This window comes from Taeniopygia guttata, chromosome 12 (assembly GCF_048771995.1).
Source record: "Taeniopygia guttata chromosome 12, bTaeGut7.mat, whole genome shotgun sequence".
NCBI classification, from domain to species: Eukaryota; Metazoa; Chordata; class Aves; order Passeriformes; family Estrildidae; genus Taeniopygia; species Taeniopygia guttata.
The window spans coordinates 13,763,691-13,779,145 of NC_133037.1; the positions used below are offsets into that span (position 1 = coordinate 13,763,691).

Consider the following 15,455-nt stretch of genomic DNA (forward strand, 5'->3'; position numbering starts at 1 on the left):
CTATAAAATGAAACAAATGTCAAAGTTTCGTGTTTATTTTACTCAAAGAAAGAAAAAGGTTGGGGGATGAGTCAAATCAAGCATTTTGTTTTTCCCCTGGGAAAAGATGAAATCTGCTCTTGTTAATAATCTCATTACTGCAGCATTCTGTCAGTGCCTCTAACATCTCCCCAGCTCTCCTCGGGTGAAACCACTGCCCGCCCACTGCTCTGAGTTCTGCCGGGATCAATTCATCAGCCCCAGTGCTCGCACCGCCGGGGCTCAGCTGGGAGAGCAGGGCCAGCCTCTGCCTGCTCTGGGCAGCACTGGGGGCAGGAGGAGGCCAGAATCCTACAGAAACAGCCAGAGCCTAAGCCAGCACCAGCACAGGACATCGGTCTGTTGGTTCTGGTACACCACAGGCACACTGGCATGGTTTGTTAAATGAGAGATGCACCACCACAAGGCTGCCTGGGGGAGGGAAGGTGACTGTGTTTATATTTCAATGGAATTGAACACAAAGCTACATCTCCATTGTCTTCCAAGCTCTTCTGAGCCCAAGACCACTTTGGAATCCAGAATGGGGCCCCGTACCCCAGTTTGAGGTTTATTTTGGAGGTAAAGGAGTGACGTTTTTCAGAAGTTTCACATTTCAGTATTTCACATTGGCCATTTGGTTGTTAGGTTCACCTCAGAAAGCAGTTCCTTTAGTATTGGAAATTTGGACAGCCAGGTTTGGGGAACTCTCCTGAAATACTCCTAGGCAGTTTTCCTCATGCCTGTGGGATGAAGAAAGACAGCTGTCAGGACTGCTGTGTTCAGATTGCACTGTATCCATGCAGCTTTTCAGGATTCTTCATGTTTTGTGTCCACAAACATGGATTGACATGAACCAGGAGTCTGTCTGAAGACCCAACAAGTGAAGACTCCCTCCAGCCAATGAGTTTTTATTTAAACTATAGAATTCTTAAACAGGCACTGCCAGGAAATAGTACCCCATACAGGGTGGAGTATTAAAAATGTGAAAATGTTCTGCCACAGGGAAAGACTCAAGACTAATTTTCAAACCCAAGCAGTTGTAATGAACTGTAGTAAAATACTCCTTTTTTTTTTTTTTTTTTTTTTTAAGGCAGAAAAAAGAGCACGGTTACCTCTTAGCCTGAATCTGTCAATCAGAGGAACAAAGCTGTCAAGGACGCTCCGAATTCGGTATACTGGGTGTGAAAACAAACATATAAGATAAGCAACATAAAACATAAAAAAGTAGAAAAATTGCAAAACCCAAACACTGACACTTGTTTAAACAAGCACATCTGCAATATCATTAATAAGAAAGATCGGGCTGAGTCTTGAGAGAACCATCCACAACCTCCCACCATGTTAACATGAGATTACAGAGGAGACAAGTTCTTGGTTGGGGAGCCATAACTTGCTGCTGGTGACAGCACTCCTGTACCATCCTTAGGGACTGTCAAAATGCACAGGTTTTAATATTTCCAGTAGCTGCTGAATCCAAGTTCTGCCCCAGGCTCATCCTCAGTCCCGGGGAACGCATGGCAGCTGGGATGCACAGCATCTTATCCAGTGGATCTGGGAAGACAGGCCTTGCTGCTAAAATTACACATTGTCATGGCAACGCAGCATTCGGCCACTGCTGCAGAAAGAGGTGACTCAGGGTCTTGTGATCACTGAGAGGGAAAAATGAGTCAACTTCTCCCTTCAGTAGCATTAAGGCTGCTCGTCTGCAGCCCCTCTGCAACTGGGAGCTGTTGGGGGGAGTTTTGTGGTGAGTTACAGAATCTCAGCCCCAGAAGTTTTATGGGCTGTGGCAACTGTGTCATCTTGTCCTTAGTGCAGGGACACAGCTGCTGCTGGAGGGACACTTACCTAGACCAAAGTATATCCCAGTGGTTTCCAGGGAAGCAAAGGTGATTAAACCAATCCCAAGAGAAATAGTCCAATCTAAGGCAACAAAATAAATGTTAGCTTTGTTCATTTCTCTACAGTGCAAAAATATATCCTTCTATTGAATCTTGCCTTACCTTTGTAATAGTAATAGCAAATTAGTAAAGCTCCAATGGCAAAGCAAAGAATGACAAAATGAAAGAATTCATCTGAAATTGAGAGGGAAGATTAGGTCACAAATGCAGCCATGGCCCTTCCAAAATCACCTTTAGGTACAAAGTATCACTCATGGAGTGACATCAATTTCCCCGAGGTTTCTCAGGCACAAGGCTCAACATTGTGAGAAGCCTCGATGATTTTCATCAAGAAGCCTTGATGGGCTTCAACAAAGCACTCATTCAAAAAAAAAAAAGTTTTTTTTTGAACCAGAGATCTTTTTCTTGGACTAAGGTTCAACAGGTTTGACATCAGTTTAATTCAATAAATCAATTACCATCCTTCCGTATGCCCATCCACCGTACTGTACACTGAGGGGGGTGAGTGCTCTCCTCTTCATATACTACAAAAAAGAGAAGTCTTTTATTACCATGGAACTGTGAAATTAAGGAGTTTTTGTATAAAAAATAGACTGTCAGAGCAGAATATACATAAAACCGTTTGTTGGTCTGCAAACCTTTCAGAAAGATTAAATTAGCAATTTTTAAATTACTCCAAAGAGCATGGTTTTAAAAATTAACTTTAAAATGTATAACCAAATGTCTGCATTAACAATACTGAATTGTTTTAAAACACTCTGGATCTTTTCTGCCTCTTCTGGGACAAGCCATAGTCTCAAGAAAGACAGTGGGGGAGTAAAGCCATAGTACAAGGGAGCTTCAGTTTGATTTTTGGGTGCTTTGCACAGCCACAGCAAGAAGCTCCCCTTCATTACTGAGGGTGTGAGAACCATCCTTCTACTAACACCTGACACCAAGTACTTCTGCACCTGCCAAAATGAGACCTGCTGCTGAAATGAGTCTCCTATAGCTACATTGGCATAAAGAAAAAATAACATAAGAACAAATGTATTTTAGAGGTTTAAACACAGAGCAGTTTGGTCTTTGTCATGAGCAGAGTTGCCAAATTCTCTTTTTTCTCCACCTCTATTGCGAGAAAGAGCTGAGTATTTTACCACCTCTCCAACAACAGGTTCAAAGCAGCAGTTTTTTCCTTTTCTCTTTGTTGGTGGTTTGAGCAGCCCCTGAGGCACCTGCTGCACCCAAGCCTTTGGGAGTTGATTCAGAACAAGTTCCAGATTCTGATTTTCCCTACACTGGGTAACCTCTGCCTGGTAGTGAATTTGCTCTAAAGATGTAACAGGCGAGTACTGGAAGGGTCCTTTATATGAGTTGTTGACTTTTGCTGTGGTGCTTTTGAACCACAGAGTAACTAAACCTTGAAAAGAAACTCTGCTCTGGGTCATCTGATACAGGTACCTGATACATTTTTGCCTCTTTGTGCAGTCTGGATTGATCACATTCTGGTTTGGGGGCAAGCTCAATTATTTTTATTATTAATAACAAAGTATTACATTATTCTGACTCACAGATACAACTCTGTGCAATTGTATGAATGATCTATAGATAAAGCATTTAGCAGAACATCAACTCACACTCGTTAAGTATCTGTCCTGTATTACTTCCTAAATTCAACAGTCCCACTGTAACTTGGCATCAAGGAATGACTTGCACAGTATTTCTTTTGTTAAAGCAGTCCATGTTATTACCTGTTTTCAACCTTCTGCTTTTTGATTAAACAATCTCTAGGCATCAAGGAGCTGGTATTGCCCTCACCACACTAAGCAAAACTCAGTCGTGAAAGAACATCCACAAAACAAACTTGTTTACATGTTTGTACTCACTATCTGCATCTGAATCTTCTCTTCTGGCAATCTCTGAAAAGAAATATAGTTTTGTTTCTCATGGAAAAAATACAAGTATAGAGCTTCCCACCATACTCAGCACCAAGAAGCACAGTGAATAATCACCTATCTGCAAGAAAACTGGGGTGAGTGGTAGAGAGGCCAAACACCAAGGGGAAAAGTACCATGACCCTGTCTGCACCTGACAGCGTGGGAAGAATATGGCACTGCAATGAATCCCTCTGCCCTGGTGTTCCTGTGGCTCCTTGGGGATAGGTAACTCAAAAACCTCCCCAAGGGATTATGCTGCAATTTATAACTTCTCCACTGCACAGCACAGAGGTGGAGCAATGTCCTCTCTAAAGGCTGCTCAGCCGGGCTGTTTGTCTCTCCTAACTCATCCTGCGGCCTTGGCCTGGGCACAGGAGGGATGAGCTCAGTAATGTAATTTAGCTGTTGGCAATTTCCTGCTGTGGGCTTTTTACAAACATTCTGGGGCTGCACAGCAGTGCCTTCACACTGCCTGTCTGTGCAAGCCTCTTGCCTGGCACTGTTGCTCTGCTGCCTGACATGTGGCTTTCACCTGGCACCTCCTGCTGGGAATGCTGTGCAGGCAAGAATGCATTCAGAGCCAATCATCACTGCTTGCAGAAACCAGGTTCCAGGTCCCTCCCAGCCTTGGACCCCTGTTCAGCAGGAGACAGAGGGCTTCAGGGAATGCTAAAAACTGCCTCTAGCTTTTTTGGCCAAGACTGAACAGTTGCCCAACAGAACTGCTGGGTTTTTCCCTAAAGAATGACTGCTATGAGCTGATCTTGGGAGAACCTGGCAGGCCTACAAAAATGGGTTAATCCGTCAGAACACCTTGTACAAATCACCTCCTGCCAGACAGTCACTACCACAGCCTTACACCAGAATGTCTGCACCATGCCCAGGCCCAGCACCAGGCTAACTGGAAACAAAGGGATTTACAGCCTGAGAGTTATTTTTTAATGTCTCAGCTGGTCAGAAAGAAGACACTGCAGTTACAGTCATTCCAGCAGGATGAGGTGACCCAGGAGCACTTACCTGAATCTCTGTAGGGAACCACCTCGGCTGGTATTCCTAAACCATGACACAGAGATGAGGTAGGTTAATACCTGCAGTGAGGGTGTCTGGTGCCAGTGCCAGCCCATCAGCTCCCTGAAAACACTGTGGGTGTGTAACAGAAACAAAGAAGAGACCAACTCACTTCTTAAAGAGGGTGGCTCTGCTGGGGGTTAAGCAGTCAAAAAGCGGGAAATGACTGAATTCTCCGCCCTCCCCATATTTCATCTCTACAAGTATCTGGAGTCAAGTAGAATCAGACTATCAGACTCCTGTGAGACAGATTAGCTCTCCTAATGTCAATTTTAAATGAGCTTCTCTTACATTTGGGCTGAGCTCAGTTTAAGACATTAATTAAAATATTAATGCTTTACATTTTTACATCCATAGTTCTATAGGTATTTCTGTGTATTGATACAGCACATTTTCTTCATCTGCATTGTAATTATTTTCCATATTTCCTTTGGCAGGAAAGGAAAAGCCTCAGGAACAAGGTGGTCCTTGGTGATGATCTCCAGTCAGTGCTGTGGGCTGACCACAGCCCATCCAAGTATTGGCTGTGACAGATGTTTTCAGAGCCCTCTTGCTGCATTTCAGTGGCAGCTGTGCAGACCCAGGCAGCAGGACTCCTCTCACAACAGCAGATTTTGCTGCTTTCCTGGTTAAACTCTGAGCACAGGGCATGGCTGAGTTTCAGCATTAGTTGAGCTTCATCTTGTAGGCAATGTCTTTCCTACAGCCAAATCCTGACTTGTCTTTCTTTTATATCTACACATGTTAATATACCTTTGTTCAACAGCCAACCCAAAGAATGCAAAAAATAATTCTTTTTTGGTTTATATTGGTTTTGCCTCTAGTAAAGCCAATACTGTAGTCACTTTGTCCTACCTCCAAGTAACTGACCTTCAGTCTTCTGTCTTCCTAAATCTTCCTCATCACTTTCTGGATAGGAGAAAGTATTTGTTCATCAGAGTGAAGAAAAATGTGCTAGCAGCATCAGAAAGAACAGCTCTGTTGTGGTTTGCTCATAACATAACCATATGAAGGTAAAAATCAAGGCTTTGAAATGCAAGTATCACTATTGGCTGTTTCTGCCTCACAGCTCCCTCCAAAACTGGCTGAATAGGTGAAACAGCAAAACCTCAGTTGGATTAACTTGTATACAGGGCTGTAGAGAGCAGTTAGGATCTTTTATTTGGGGAAGGAATCTTGCAGCAAATTTCTACATTCTGAAACCAACTTCCACAAGAGTGGGTGGCAGCCACTATTTTGCTGATTATGAATCAGGTACTGATGATTTTCTATGTTCTCTCTTTTGCACAGTTTCTTACTTTATTCAGAGCTCTAGAGAATTGCCACATCTCCTATGTCAGTCTTTACAAACATGAATTCAGACTAAGTTATGTATCAGGAAAATAAAATAAATCCTCTTTACCTTGTGTATCTTCATCTATGGACTCCTGGGATAAGTTTTCAGACTTTTTGTCCTCTTCTGAATATACAAAATTCCTTTCCAAACTCTTCAGGAGTTTCAATTTTTCATCTTTTTTTATAAAGAGAGAAAAAAAAACATTATCAGTGACTACTTTTTTTTTTTTTTTTTTTTTACAATTACAGATTTCACAATGCTTTATTAAAAGTTGCCTGACAGGAAATCAGACCCTTTGTCTAATCCCAGTTGTGTTTTTTGCACACATAGCATCAAATGAAAGCATCATACACACTACAGTTTAGACCTTCCTAAATGGTTGTGGTAGACACCTAAAGTTTCATATTCTGGCGTTTAATTATTCATAATATTACCCCTGTGCAAATTCCCATTCCCTGAAGCAGCAGCAGCTGCAGCTGAACGATGAGAGCAGGAGAGGAATGGCTCACCCTGCCTGGGCTCCTTTTTCCAGGGCTCCCTGTGCCGAGCCGCGGCTCCAGCTCCCTCTCGTGGCACAGGAGCACGGCCCTCACAGCCAGGCCACCCCAGCATCACTACTGCTCCTGGCTCTGGGACCAGGGCGACACTGAACAGCATCTCTTCATCAGGAGGTGCAGGGTTTGGGCACAGGCAGGTAGAGGGATTCCTTCTCCTCCAGCTCCTTTAGATGCTCACAGCCCAAGGGTCTTGCAACCAACATTCCTGCCCTGAGAGATGACCAAAGCTGGGCTGGGCACCAGGCTGGGTCATCTCTCCCCTTCAGAAACATGTTCAATCAAGGATATCCTTGAGGGTCTCCAGTTAAATTTAGGGTCATCTTAAGTGAGTGCTCCTCTGTCATCTATTAAAGACAATTAATGACTACGGATCCTGTGAAACTGCCGCTGGTTTCTTACTGCACAACCAGGCAAATAAGTCTCATTTATCTTTTTGCCAGGTTCAGCACCCTGTGTGCCATCCCCTGTCCATTCCTTTTAGTTGGAAATTATATTTATACAAATATTTTCACTGGCTCAGCTCTGATTTCCTACCACTGTGAGTGCTCAGAGGGATCCTGGCTCGCTGGATAACGTCAGGGAAAACTTTCTCAAGTCAAAGAAACTCACAAGTCATGCTCTCTCTTTAAACACAGGTGGGTTTTTCCCAGAAGAAGCCAAGTCTAACTACAGTTAAATACTAACTTTGGCTCCCATTACCACCACACCTAACTGCTTTTCCTGAGCAGTACTTCTAGACACTTCAGTTGTTCAATAATAATCACTTCCAAGCACATAACAGAGTGTTCAAGCTGCTGTCAATTACTGCTGCCACTGGCCCTGCAGTAATTTTAACAAAACACTGACAGGAGGACAGGTAGGACTCACCCTTTCCCTTGGAGCTGGGCAGCTGCCTGTACCCAGATGGGTTGGAAGTCTTCAGCAAAAGGTAAAGAAGAGCTATTGCCCTGACTCCTTTCTTCTCTATGGCTTTCAGGCAGGCAGCACAGCCTCCAGGGAGGACATCACAGCTGTTAAGGAGCTGAAAAGGAGATAAGTAACTAGCAAAGAGTCTTTCCAATAAAACACAGACTGTACAAGCACACCTTGATGGGCAAATGAGTGTATCCCACCTGGTGGGAAATGTAACCTCCTGCTTCTACTATACAAAGGGAAAACTGGGGATAAAGAGTAATGTCAAAGATGGGAAGAGAATGTAAACTCCATTCAGCAACTCAGAGCAGAGCCATCAACTGGGAAAAACAGCATGGTGGGCAATAGTTAACTACTCATAGAGCTGGACAAATACAGCTATAGGGAATGAATATGGCCATGCAATTGCTGCAGTATCTTACAGCAAAATGTGACTAACAATGGTCCTGCCTAGAATATAGTGAGCTGAAGTGATCCTGAGGAATTTATAGAGAGCCAATTATTTTTGCACATGGAGAGCAGTGAAGTAAAAAGCAGTGGCCTGAACGACATTTATCTAAGTGTCCAGTTACACCTTTTAATATATTTCAGTATATCAGATAGTGGGACTGTGTTCTCTCTCCCCAGAGTAAAGCAGAAAAGTAGAATAACAAGGATAAGTTTCTTTGGTAACTTACATTGTTCTTTTCTTCAGTATTCAGGATAGGTGGGTCAGTAGTGGCCAAGCATTTCACAAGTGATTCCCAGAAGGACTGGTTCATTTTCTCATGATTCTCCAAGTACTTGGCGTCAGCAGCAAAAACTCTCTGAAGAATATCTGTAAGGAAAACAAACCTGTCATCGTGCAGGAGTAGAGGGGGTTTCATGGCAGTGTTCCTGTGGTGCTCAGTGCAGGTGTGGAGACAGACACCAGGCTGTAACACACTGCCCAGTACCAACACACAGGAAAGAGACTGATGCTGTATTATATAAAGCATCTCAGTCTGCCACAAAACAGTAAACAAATGTCAGTAGTCCATACAAATGACTGATGTCTCTGTGATGCTGTTGTCTCAGTTAGAGAAGCATGGCAGGTGTTCCCAAAGTATTCCTAGCTATTCAACATGTGCTTATTCTGACCATGCTGTTTCACAGCCAGGCACAAAGACCCCAAGGCCTGGATACCAAGGTCCTGAGATTGCTCATTTAATGCACAGTAAAGTCTCCTTCATGTATCTAAATTCCCACTTGCATGTGCACAAAGCCTAACAGGAGCCTGTGAAAGAGCTGGGAACTGACTGCTGGTCTCTCTTTTACAAGCAAAGAGATGGTTAGGGCGTGTTTTCAGAGGAAACAGATTTCATTGACTCATGGCCCACCCTGGCAAACACTGCTGTGCAGTGTGCAAGAGCCAAAGCTCTGATCTTTGTGTGCTTCTCTCACCTTGCTGTTCTTCAGTAAGATCTGGGATCGGGACATCCAAATTCTCCATTTCTGTGCCTGTTTGAAAGGGGAGAAAAAGCACTTTTAGAATCAGGTCACTGACCTTCCTGGTTTTCTGTCTTTGATTTTCTGCAAACACAGAGCCTCTCTCTGGGCCTTTCAGTCTTGGAATCACTTCTCTGTTTCACATCATGATTCATTTACCCTCCTGGGACCCAATTCTTCACTCCTCTGAGTGAGCCCTACCGGGTTTTGGTAGTTAGGAAAGAACAAAAGTCTGATCATCATGAGTAAAACAAAAAGTAGTCAGACTTGATCATTCACATTGTTGTCTTGTAAAGCTACCCAAGTGTCTAATTAAACATTTACCACAGATGTGAGTAACCTAATAGGCTGGGTTCCATTCATGAAACAGAACAATTATCCTGTACCTTTTACATCCTAATACTTAAAATGTATCAGCCAGGAAAAAAAGCAGAAATAGTTCCTAGGAAAGTCCCGCAAGACTTTGAATTCTTGTCTCACAGAAGACTTTGATACTTCAACACCTGTTCTTCCCAAATTGTCATGAAATTTCCATAAACTTTAGCTTTATTAATTAGAAATTTTTAACTGTTGATCCCAGATTAATTACTAGTATTTGCCACTGAAACAAATGTTATGACATCCCCAAAATTCAGTATTTGCTTTTGTTTTGATAAACTTGCCACAGAAGTTTCAGGCTGAGGCTGGAATTTTCTGATGGTGCACATTTTGTGGTGGCTGTGGTTCTGAACTGCTGCCTCTGCCAGTGGTCCAGGTATTCTACAATGATGCATCTCCCCTCGTGCAACATTGCAACTAACCAACAGTTGTACTGAGAGATGCAAAAGAAGGTTTTTGGGGAGCCTAAAGCAAAGTTTCCACTATGCAGGATGCAATAGGAAAACAGTTTACATGTCCACACATTTTCCTACAAGACAACTTTTAGATCCATTCAACAAAACACTTCCAATTAAGCAGTTTGAAAACTAAGAATATCCTTCAAATTTTTCAGAGGAAAACTTGTTTCTTTTCCTACTAGCACTTTCTGTTCTCTAAAGACCATCATATCAGTCCAAAAAATATTATAATACAAAACCCAAAACAGGTCAGTTAATATCTTCAGAAGGATACACAAGCAAACACTCAAACAGAACAACTCTTTAAGGTGTTAGTTCTCAGACAGAGGAAAATAGATACAAACAGACTTCAAAAGACTTCTGGGAAAATTATATAACCACTTTCAAAGGCTCAGCTCAGAAAACTTGGCTTACCTGTCTCCAAAGGGTATTGTGGGAAAACAACATTTTAACAACATTTTGAAATTATTCCCAGTGGTGAATCTATGCAAAAGATCTACAGACCTTCCCCTTTCCCTGACTTACATCCAGCCTTTGCTGCTGTAGCTGCAGCAGCAGCCCTGTGGGAGCTGGGAGCCTGTGAGCACCCGATAGGGAATGCAGGAAATGTATCTGTCCCCTCTGTGGGTAAGCATCAGCTGATGTGGAAATGTAGGAACCAGCACACACCCTGGACAGTCTCGTTTTCAGCCACTCAATCAAGAATGTCAGTTCATAGGCACTTACATATCTCCAGCTACAGTTTTCTGCCTTTTTCAGTCTCTTTCTTGCCTTCCTATTTGCTCAACTTAGACCTTGCAATAGCTGCTTGTTTAACCTAAATCCTTTAGGCCTGTCTCTGGACTGCATGGTCAAAATACCAGAGCTAAAGGAACAAAAGTAATTTAAATATAAACATTTTTTTTCCCCCAGCTGATTAATTCAATCTCAGAAAACAATTTAAAAGTATCCTAATATTTTACCATCAAGTGAAAATCAGAAGGTTTGTATTTGGGGTTCCTAGCACCTAGTGAAGGCCACTTTCAGTGGCATTTTAAGGCAGGTTGCTGTTCCCTTGACAGGAACATGTCACAGCAGCTGCCCTATCCCAGCTTTGCATCATCCCAAAGACAAGGTGAGCAGTGGGCACTACCTGACCTGTCCTGCCACCCACACAGGAAGAGCAGGGCAGACAGTGCCAACATCCTCTTCATCTACTATCAGACTGATTTACTTCAAAACTACTCATTTCCTGGCCCAAATGAGCCAGCAGACTGCTCAGCTGTTCCAACAACAGAAACAGAGCTGCCTAGTGCCTTTTGCATCCTGCTGTGGTAAGACCTGGATGCCACAAGAGGATCCAGGAGCATGCAGCATCTACTTCCATCTCCCTTGCTGTACCTTCAGCACAGCTCAGCCCAGTCCGTGACCAAGATTTACATTAACCAAGGAAGTTGGGTAGCTAATTTCTCTTAGACTATGCACATTAATTTCCCTGTGGCTCTTCTGGAAAGAAAATCAGATCTAAACAAAGGATAAGTATAGGTGCCTAATTATTGTATGTTTTAAAAGTGACTTAGTTGATTATACCACATAATGAGAGAAGGATGATGATATACAGGCATTTCAGCCTAGCCATGAGCTCACTGGGGAATGACATGAACAACAGACTTCACCTTGCTTTCTTTATAGTAAATCAGAATTTAATTGCAGTGAGGTCTTTTTAACATGTTAGAATAAATTTGTGTGCAGAGTCACATTTAGAAAGTGAGGCTGACAACTTCCGTACATGAGGTTTTGCTTAGCTGATGAAATATATCTGAGGGAAATTGCTCAATGGGATAACAAGAAAAACGCAAATAAAGTTGTTTTAATTTCAAGCCAAAAATTGGACAATCCCAAACCTTTTACCTTTGAAACTACTTTTACCCTTCATTTTAAGTTATATGCTGACACCTAAACCTGCTAAACTTATTTTAAACATAAAGTCCCTCAATGCCCTTCTCTCAAATCAAACCAAACCAATTTCTTAAAGCACACCTGCAAGTCTTAGGCTGGTTCTAGCAGTTGGATCCACAGAAAGATGTCCTGGAGGTCTGTGGCGAAAGCCGAGTTTCTTCCTGTGAGACAACAAAAATTGATCCACACCAGTTCCGTTTGAAACCCTTCCTGCTCCAGTCTCCTCGGGCTGTGGTAATAATTCTGCTACCCTTCTGCTTGCCTTCCTGTTGTCAAATGTAGCTGAAATGTGACACAGAAGCAGCAAAACTCAGACTTTTCACTCTCCTTGAACACAAGTGCGTAGGGAGATCCAGCAAGTGCATGTCACCGCAGCTAGGGCAGCTCCCCAGGCTGCCTGTGACAGCCCCACAGGGTGAGCAAGGAGCAGGCACAGCCCATCCACTCCTTGCCGCAGCTCCAGCACTTCTTTCCTGCCCTGGCTTTCACAGCAGGCCCAGACACGGTGGCTGCACTGCCCCACACCTGTAAGCCCTGGGGAGGTTGCTGCGCATTTTCCAGCTCTGACTTAAGCATTGACATGCAACATTTGAAATTATTTGGTTTGTGTTTCTCCTTTCACGCCCCGTGCCGCCCTGTGGTTGCTGTAAAGCTCTGAAGGAAGAATATTAACTCATCAGAAGCCAGAAATGTTTATGCAGTAGTCTGAGTAAAATTAAGGCAAACAAATCTATTTGCATAAAGTGTTTGGCTTACTGTGAGGATTTTAGAAAAATAAAAACTATTTGAAAGATGAGGAAGTTGAGTCAAAAATACTCAAGCTGAGTCAAAAAGAGAAGTTATAGGGAAGTCCTGTAATTCCCACAGCACCAGAACCCTTTTCCTGTACAGTGGCTTGATGCTTCAAATAGCAACCAATAACCCAGCAGTACCAAGAGCCAGCACGCAGCCCCCAGCCACCCTCAGGCCTGACCCCAAGAAGCTCCTGAACCCCTCCCCAGCACTCACCTTCACGGCTGTGTGGCAGTTCAGGATCCTGGGTCAGGGATCCCAGTGCCAGCCTGGGTGGGAAGGCGTCGGGGCTGAGGCCTCACGTGGCCTCCCCTGACTCACTGGGTGAGCGGTGGCTCCGTCGTCCTGTGGCTACAGAGGTCACACTCCAGGCGTGTGCTGCCATGTCCCTGAGCCCTGGGGAAGGTGGCCAAGGGCCAATCCCGCTGGCACAGAGAGAGGAGCTGTGCAGCTCCCAGCCTGCCTCAGGGATTAATGGTCCTCAGTAGCCCTGAGCAGTCAGGACCCCTCTCTCCTGCCCGTGGCTGCTCCAGCACAGCCCCTGCTCAGGTTGGAGACCCAGACCCATTTCTCTGGCCTCCCTGGGACATCAGGGGAGCACTGGGGACAAAGAATCCACCCTGTGGGGAAGACGCCCTGGGCTCTGGTAAAGCTAAGAAGGGACACAATGATGAGGGTGTGGAAGCCCTGGCACACTCCCCACCTGCTCAGGGCATCCCAGGCAGGCACAGGTGGAATGCCTGTGCAGCTGGGCCAGCGACAGCAAAGGGAAACATAACCTCCACCCCACCTGTCCCCAGCAGCCACAGAGGGTGCTGACAACACAAAGCCTCTGGCTCTGCTCATCCTATACCCACTGTAAGGTCATTGGTGCCCCCCTCCAGCCCTTCTCAGCCACTTCTGACACACATCTTACAGCACAGCAGCTATCTGGAGCCATCCCAGGGTTGCTTGCTGCTCAGGGAGCTGCTCCCTCACTGCCAGGTGACACTTTCTGAGCCAGCCAGCCAGCCTGCATCACAAGGAAACAAAAGTAGGAAAGGAGGGGGCAAATTCCTGCAGTGCACCACAGCAGAAGGTGGCAGATGTTTGGTCACCTGAAAATGTATGTGAAGAGTGACAGCCAGTGTCAAAGGAGACTCCTTGGGACACTCCAATAGCACAAGTGGCTATTGCTTGCACAAGCTGCGGTCATGTAAGTCATTTGTCAAATTCAGCTAATGGTTTGACCCTGCTGCAGTTGGTACCCCAGGAAGGATTGTACTCCCTCCCTCTGCTCTCCTCACTTCATCTCCTGATGCTTCTGGAGTGACTGAGACACAGGTAAAGTTATACTTCCTACAGTAGGTGTACATTTATTTTTCTTTTCCACTTTGTCTGGCTGTGTGCCGTGGGGTTTTTTTGTATCTTTTTAGAGGGGGAAAGGAGGTTTATATTTTTTTAAGCCACATATTCTTCTCTTCTGCCTATTCAAGTGCCTTGTCTCACTTCCCCTGACATTTTGAATTACATATAACATTAAACACTTAAAGCAGCTAATACCCTGCACCTGCTGCTGGGAAGATTATCTAATGAATTAGAATGCTTTATCATGTATTACATGTGTTTACTTGGCCCTTATTTGGGAACTGTCCTCTGAGAGATTTAGGAGAATCGGGGTTAATTCTTTGTATGCTGGGAAAATTGCTTCCAGGAGGGTTTTAGAGAGGTGAGACACAGCTAGAGCAGCTCTTATGCTTGACACTAATTGGGTGCAACATGTGTGTGGATTTGTCACACAGGCAGGTTGCATTAGAAATGTAGAAATACTGCTAAGTGAGTGTAGGAGGGGCCCAGGGATGGAACATGGAGTAGTTATTGCTCATAATGTCATCACATTTCTGACAGATTTAAACATTCCCATGACTCCTCTTGCCCTACCCTGATTTTCATCCAATGGTTAAGTTGGTTGGTTAAGTAACTCCTTCCGTACATTTACTTAGTTGCTACTTATTTTCCTTTAAATAAATTCTGCTCCAACACTTGTTATGAGCCTGTGAAGCTCAGGTAAGTGCAGGGGGATTATGCCTCACTGCCAGCTGTACTTCGCAGGCTGCAGGTAGTTTACAGCTACCTTTCTGCTTTTAAACTATGAGACTTTTGAGAGAGAAGAAAAAAAGCAAGTAGTGAATACGACCCACTTCCTAACCTTCCAGACTACCACTGAACCAGTAACACCCTGTTATGCTGAAATCATGTGAAAGATGTTTACTTTTGTCTGGGACAAAGCCTGAGGTTTAGCTATGAAAGCTTGTGGAATCATGAGAGTAGATAATGTTGTACCTTACTAAGATGTTCTGGAAAATTTTTTCTCATTCTGTACTCTTCTGTGGAATTACTTGCCATAATAATTCATTGTATTAGTATTTTAAATTAACAGAGTAAATTTTTGCTAAAGCCCGTTAAATTTAAGAACTAGACCTGTTTAAGCAGGCTAAATCAAAGGCCAGGATGCATCACTCACCTCCTGGAGAATTACTGAGCTCCTCAGGTGCTGCCATCAACAGCTCCTGAGGCAGAAGAGTGAGTAATTCCAGGACTGACAAGCACAGGATCCTCCTCTAAATGGCTACAGGTAAGGATGGAAATTCCCTCATTATGGGAGCCCCCCTTTATTATGGTCAGCACATTACAGGCTCACAAATGGGCTCTGAGGGATGAGAGGAAGGAGGGTG

The 15,455-nt window shown here is 44.0% G+C and overlaps 1 protein-coding gene across 1 annotated transcript; it reads right to left on the reverse strand.

The window, feature by feature from the left end:
- Positions 1-19: 19 nt before the first annotated feature.
- On the reverse strand, positions 20-10,644 carry TMEM40 (transmembrane protein 40). The gene is made up of 13 exons (XM_030282995.4): positions 10,537-10,644; positions 9,131-9,187; positions 8,386-8,525; positions 7,664-7,817; positions 6,306-6,413; positions 5,759-5,812; positions 4,853-4,888; positions 3,785-3,817; positions 2,378-2,443; positions 2,022-2,093; positions 1,867-1,941; positions 1,131-1,193; positions 20-758 (listed from the first exon to the last, which is right to left on the reverse strand). The coding sequence occupies exons 2-13, from the start codon at positions 9,177-9,179 to the stop codon at positions 739-741; spliced, it is 870 nt and encodes a 289-aa protein (XP_030138855.4). The 5' UTR covers positions 9,180-9,187; positions 10,537-10,644; the 3' UTR covers positions 20-738.
- Between the last annotated feature and the right edge of the window lie 4,811 nt (positions 10,645-15,455).

What these genes read in the sequence shown, in the direction of transcription:
- TMEM40 (XM_030282995.4), bottom strand. Translation starts at nt 9,179, where the DNA reads ATGGAGAATTTGGATGTCCCGATCCCAGATCTTACTGAAGAACAGCAA. An exon ending in GATGGGCATACGGAAGGATG is followed by an intron (nt 2,094 to 2,377) that starts GTAATTGATTTA and finishes TCTCAATTTCAG; the next exon opens with ATGAATTCTTTCATTTTGTC. An exon ending in TTGCTATTACTATTACAAAG is followed by an intron (nt 1,942 to 2,021) that starts GTAAGGCAAGAT and finishes TTGTTGCCTTAG; the next exon opens with ATTGGACTATTTCTCTTGGG.